The sequence below is a fragment of the Podarcis melisellensis genome (genome assembly GCF_964234715.1).
Source record: "Podarcis melisellensis genome assembly, chromosome: 6".
NCBI classification, from domain to species: domain Eukaryota; kingdom Metazoa; phylum Chordata; class Lepidosauria; order Squamata; family Lacertidae; genus Podarcis; species Podarcis melisellensis.
The window spans coordinates 32,521,057-32,527,056 of record NC_138538.1 but is presented as its reverse complement, the minus strand read 5'-3'; the positions used below and the strand labels follow the sequence as shown (position 1 = coordinate 32,527,056).

The 6,000-nt window shown below is 44.5% G+C and overlaps 1 protein-coding gene across 11 annotated transcripts in view; it reads right to left on the bottom strand.

Moving 5' to 3' along the window:
* Positions 1-923: 923 nt before the first annotated feature.
* NAV1 (neuron navigator 1) overlaps positions 924-6,000 on the bottom strand; it is a 268,747-nt gene continuing 263,670 nt past the window's right edge. For all 11 annotated transcript variants that reach the window (XM_081914357.1, XM_081914362.1, XM_081914363.1 and 8 more), the window contains 3 exons: positions 5,303-5,421; positions 4,845-5,042; positions 924-1,705 (listed from right to left, as the gene is read on the bottom strand). In XM_081914357.1, coding sequence (XP_081770483.1) covers positions 1,613-1,705; positions 4,845-5,042; positions 5,303-5,421 — 410 coding nt within the window. In that variant the 3' untranslated portion in view covers positions 924-1,612. The remainder of the gene's footprint in view (positions 1,706-4,844; positions 5,043-5,302; positions 5,422-6,000) is intronic.

Below are 6,000 nucleotides of genomic sequence, written 5' to 3'. Positions count from 1 at the left end.
GTGAACTTTGCTCTCAGAGACGGCTTTGTGACTCCCCTCCCCCAATAGAAAATCCACGTAAACTCACCTAAGGGAAGTCACATTCTAGAACCAAAAGGCAAAAGGGCGTGGCAGTTGTATACGTCTAATCCAACTATCTCCACCTGTATAGGAAAGTAGATCTAACCTAAATCAGAGCACTACTTTGTACCGGTTAAGGCAGCTGACAGCACCAGGGTGGAAGTAGATCTTTGCTTGATTTGGGTCACTTCGTGGATGGCTCCTTGTTTGGAAATCAAGCAAGTGACACCCCAAGACTGAACATTTAGCAGTGCTACAATTTCACTCTGTTGAAGGTTATCTACTCACCCCCCCTTTCTTTCTGCAAGGTGAGCAGAGGAAAGGGGAGTCATAAGCAGGTCAGTATTTGGGCAAAGTTGGGAGACATCTTTATCTCTGGAGGCATTTGATGGTTTTGCTGCGCAAGTGAGGACCACAGCAGAGCATCCTCTGCCCCACTGTTCTTTCTTTGGTCCCAGTCTGCTAGGCCTCTTGTGCTTTCAGGAATGGAATGATAAAAGAAGGGGACAGGAAGGGAAGCCATCCAGCAGGTTGTGCATCTTTGAGAAGGTTGTGCTGCTGATTCAACCCTGTGTGCATCTGATGCAAGCTGCAAGGACCCACAAGGCGAGTTTGGTTACTGGAGGTCATCCAGTCAGCACCAATTTCAGTTTGGAGGGACCACCGTGATGGAATTTACAGAGTGGTAGAACAAAGAAAAGGTGAAATGAACAAAAACAAAAACAAAACAACCCTCTAAGAAACCAAATGGTTCCTCCCTGTGAAACTAGTACCAGGTGATTAAAAACCAAAACAGAATTCCTAGAATCAAAAAAAAAAAAAAACGGAATGGCCCAGCTTAACCAAAATAAAATAAAAGGGGGGAAAACAATGCAGAGTTTATTGGAAGTCTGAATGTAAAAGGACGATCATGCAGATTAAATAAGGAGGGTACAAAGACAGAGTTAACAGTCCTAGGCCTTTGCCTATGTTTGTTGTGGTAGGGAAGCATCCGGAGGGGAAACAGTTACGGCAACAGCAACAGCTGGATTGCTGCAGCGGCGACTCTTCTACTCAGATACTTCCAGGTTCCTTTCTGGGTTTTTGCTTTTCTTTACTTTTTTTTATAAAAAGATCCTCATGTTAGGGAACCACAAACTTGTCTGTTGCCCTGCCTGCTGGCATTGCCCTGCAAACAATGCAGTGGCCAGTTCCACAAGGTCTCGAGTCTTTACCCTATACAGGAACTCCGATGCTGGGAACCCTGGATCCGAGGGATTTAGTAATGTCCCACCACCGCCACCTACCCAGCCATACTGCAAAGCCCAGGAGTTTATGATAGAGGCAAAAAGCCTAAGAATAAAAATCATCATTCTCCTACCACCAAACTCATTGGGGGGTGGAGGAGCAGTATCTTGCAGCGGAGGGTCAAGCGGCCTCCTCCATCGTCCATCTGTGGTGTTCTGTTCCAAACCACAGGTTCCAGATACAAAAGAAAACAAAGAAGAACGAGGAGCGAAGGCAGCCGAGACCAGCTCACTCCAGTCTCCGTCCCATCCTGATCCAGTCACCTTTAGAGTGTCGACTGCACATTGGGGTCCAGGGTTTCTCGGTCAGGAGACTCAATATAGTTGGCTGCTTCCTGGAGCTTCAGCAACATCGCCATCTGCATGGGAGAAAAAAGCAAGAAGCTAAAGCATCCCCAAGGCTTTTTAAAAGGAACATAGAAAGCTGTTGTGTATATTTTTAGGTCCCACTATATTTTTATGATTGCCCGTTGTTTTAAACTGTTTTTAATATTGTGCTTTAATGTTGTAATTTTCCCTGGGACCTTAGGATGAATGGCAGATAATGGCACCATAATAAAATATGGTGGTGGTAATAATGATGATGATGATAATAATAATAATGATGAATTCAGATCCATTTAGCTCAGTACTATCTACAGAGAGGGGTCCTTCCCAGCCCTACCTGAAGACACCAGGGATTGAGCTTGGGACCTTCTGCTCTACTGCTGAGTAATGACCTTTCCCCCTTTTATAAACATAGCTCTGCAAAAGCAGTGCAGTCTGCAATGCCTGAGAACAAGCTACCCCATACCCTGGTTGAGCACTCCAGAGGAATATGGAAAGGATAATTGGGGATCAGGATTCCAAGGTAGTAAACCCAGATAAAGCCTTATCATCTGTGTTCCAGTTAAGATGAGATGTTCTGCCCAAGGCAGAAGACAATGGTTCAGGTGTCCTGCTATATACAGGAGGTCAGACACAACCTGCTATGGTTATTTAAAGCTGCACTGCTTACAGAGAAAAAAGTGTTGTTTACAGTTTCACGCTCTTGCCCTATACTCACTCAACCTAGGAGTCAGTCTGATGGGCCAGTATCCAACTGATGAGTTCCATCATTTCAAATGGAACCCACCGTTCCATCCTGGATGCTCCCCAAATCTGCTCCAGAGGATTGAGGAAACTCCTAAAAAACATTTAGGAGGCACACAGGCAAATCTTTCATTGCGTTGATGGAACACATCAGTTGGATACTGCCCATGGAATCTAATGGGCCTTACTTCTGAGTAGATTGTGAGTAGATAACCTTGTTCAGGGAGGAGAATAATTCAACTTCATAATGTGAGAGGGCTTTGATGGTTATCCCCAGAGGGTGGGGACTATGCTTAAAAGAAAGAGCACATCTAATGAATTAAAGCCAATTAGGGGTGGGTGGGATGAGTCATAGCTGCTACCTCTACAAATCAGTTGCATTCTCTCATTTTATTTACTTTGCAAATTTGTATGCTGTCCTTCAATAAGCATTGCCAGGATAGTTAACAAGCTAAGAACAACAAAACCATTAAAACAAATCAATAAGAAAAGAATAGCATAAAATAACAGCAATAAAGGCAGATACTGGAGGCTCATCAGAGGTTAAATGCTTGAGGACATAAAAGGATATTTGCCTGGCACCAAAAAACACATTAACATAGGGGTCTGGCAAGCTTCCCTGGAGAAAGAAGCCCATAAAACTGCATATGCCTTCCAAGACAGAACTTGGCCTTCAGAAGGCAGACCAGCCTGAGACGAGAGCACACACTAGCTAATACAGTCCAAACCCAAACTAAGCCTCTCCCCTATTATCAGTCTGTTGGAGTAACTAGGCATGGGAAGGGGGTAGTCAACCCATCGATTAACTAATCGCAAGTATAAGGTCAGCCAAGCCAGTTGCTATGTTAACAGCTCAATGACCCAACTATATCTGTGATAAATGCATGTCAACTTAGTAGTGTTTGTTAACTGCTGAAGTTTATTTGGAGCAATGGAGACACTTTATACATGTATGAATCTGTATATATCTGTATCTGCAAAAGCCTACAACCTGTATATATCTATGTCCAGAACTGTTTTACTGAGCCTTATCTTCTGCAACAGTAAATTATTTGTATCTTAAGCTGCTTCTGTGTGCAGCAACTTTCACTGCATGGGTATCTCACCTTAGATTCCCAACATAGCCCATCCTACATTTCCTACACATAACTGCACCAATATCCCTCAGTACAAATCTGCTAGGAATGTGGTTCCCAAGTGGTAGATTTCAAGACTACTCATATACTACACAGCGGTTTTCCTCATGGCTTACAAAGGAATATAGGCTGTCATTGCTGCATTGTGTACGTGCACCAGCAAAGCTAAAAACTATCCCATGTAGCTATTTCATTCAGTATGTAGAGGCAGCTTCTTTCTCTGGTTTACACTTATCATGCCATCCTGTGGCCGCTTCCTTGCAGTGCTGCCCAGCACAGTCATTTTAAGGCTCTTCTATCTTGTGGAGGGTGTTTATGCTTGCTAAAGAGGTCACCGATGCTGCATTGGTAACCTACAGAGGTTGCCAATGCACTGCAGAGAAGAGTTTTTATTCCGTTACAATACAATTGTCCCAGTGGATTTTGCTGGACACACAGTGAGACACATTGGACATGCTGGATGCGCAGTGAGATGGGAAGACTTGCAGCTGACGAAACCTAGAATGGGCTCTGGTGTTCCCAGTATGTTTGAAGCTTCCAATACACCCACCCCTCTGTGTATATGAGAAATGATATAAGCCAGTGGAGGGGTTAACTCAACACTGCTCAGCCAGACTTCTGAGATTGAAGAAAGAACACCAAGGACTAGTTTCAATGTATGCAACTCATACATATGATAAATCTATCCTGGCTCCCGATGGATCTTATCAAGCATATTCCTTAGCTGGGCAGAAAACCTGGCTTCTTTATGCCTCAAAAACTGTACTGCAAAAAACACAATGCACTGAATTATTTGAGAGGGTCCTACAAACATGAAAAGCAGGGGAAATCCTTTTGCAAGGCGGGGCAAGGTCCTGATTAGTAGGAACATACAGTTCTACAGAACAGTGTTCAAAAGCTAAGAAGGGGAGATTTCCAAGTGAGAAGGGGAGAGTCACTGCTTTTCTACTTCCCCCTAAAGGCAAACTGGCACAGGAGTGTTGTTTTATAGTCATTGGAAAGCTGTCATATGGTACTTGTTTGGCTAAGCCCCTAACCCTCAGGAAACGCAGCCTACTGTAGGATCCAGCAACCTCTGGTGTCAAGGAACTGTGCTCCAGTAACCAAGGTGCCTGCTACAACTGTTGTGACAAAGCAATGGTTGGCAAGGTATGCCATGTCACAGAAAGAGTTTGGCCACTCATCCAACAGATGGATTGTGGTCCCAACTTAATTCCCTTGTGCCAAAGAGAGCCAGCCTTCAAAAGCCTCTTGTTTGGCAGCAGTTCCCCTTTGCAGCCAGAAGACATACCAAGGGGTCTGATTCCAGAGAGTTGGGTGTAGTATCCTTGCCACTCCGCTCCTCTGGGGGTGAGACAGTGCTGTGGGGCCCCACACTGGGTGGGGGAAGGTGATAGAGCTTTGACTGGTCTTGTTGGGCCGATGGCCATGGCAACGTGTCTCGCACCCATTCCACAGGATCTTCCCAGGCAGCTTTCTGCCCATGCACCTGCAGTGGGGATAGGCATAAAATAATACTGAGAAACAAGTCACATATACATGCACTCCCCCCCATCTTTTGGGTGGGTGGAAGCTCAGAGTACATTCAAGCAGGAGCTGGATGACATTTGAAGAAACAGCTTTGCTGCAAGATACTTGATGATGGACAATTTCAAGCAGTGCAGCTTCTAACTAAGTAATCCACCCATGTAAATGGGTGCAGTGCACAGTCACCATTACTAGTGAGGATGTGGATGTGGGTAAATGTACCTTGATCCCATCCTTTGCTCCCTCCTGAAGGTAGGGGATGATGGAATTGTTCCACAGATCAATGAACCAGGTCCGGAAATCCTCAATACCAATGGGGCATGACAGGAAGAAACAGGGACCTAGTAAGGAAAAGGAAAATGGGGAGCATTAGCTAGTAGCCCACAAAAGAACACCAATCCCATGCAATGTTCTTTGCCTCAGAGGATTACTGTTATGCCAGATACAGTAAGTCAGTGAAGTGTATTGGGTATACTTGCACCAATAGGTTTACTGGTCCAGTTCAAGTCACTATATCTTAGTCTAGCAAACTTAATCAGATGTTTGTGAAGACAACCTCATCTCTGCAACACTGAACTACTTGTAGGGAAAGAAGAATACCAATTCAATACATCAGTACATTCCCTAATTGCTGTCACTTTCCAGGGGTTAATCAAACAAGGCTCTGAAGCAGACAGAGGAACCAACACCCCAAAAGGAATGACTAAACTATTGACCAATCCATACCTTGGATCTGATCTGCATCTGAAATACTGAAGAGAACTTCTGGTATTTGGCTGTTAAACATGTAGCAGAAAGCAGGGCTTAATTGGAGCCAGAAAATTAAAACCATTAAACTGAAGAGGAAGCTGCCTACTTCCTAAATTTTGACTCCTACCTTTATCAAAGGGGTGGAACCACAGTCCAGCCAGTGGTCCTAT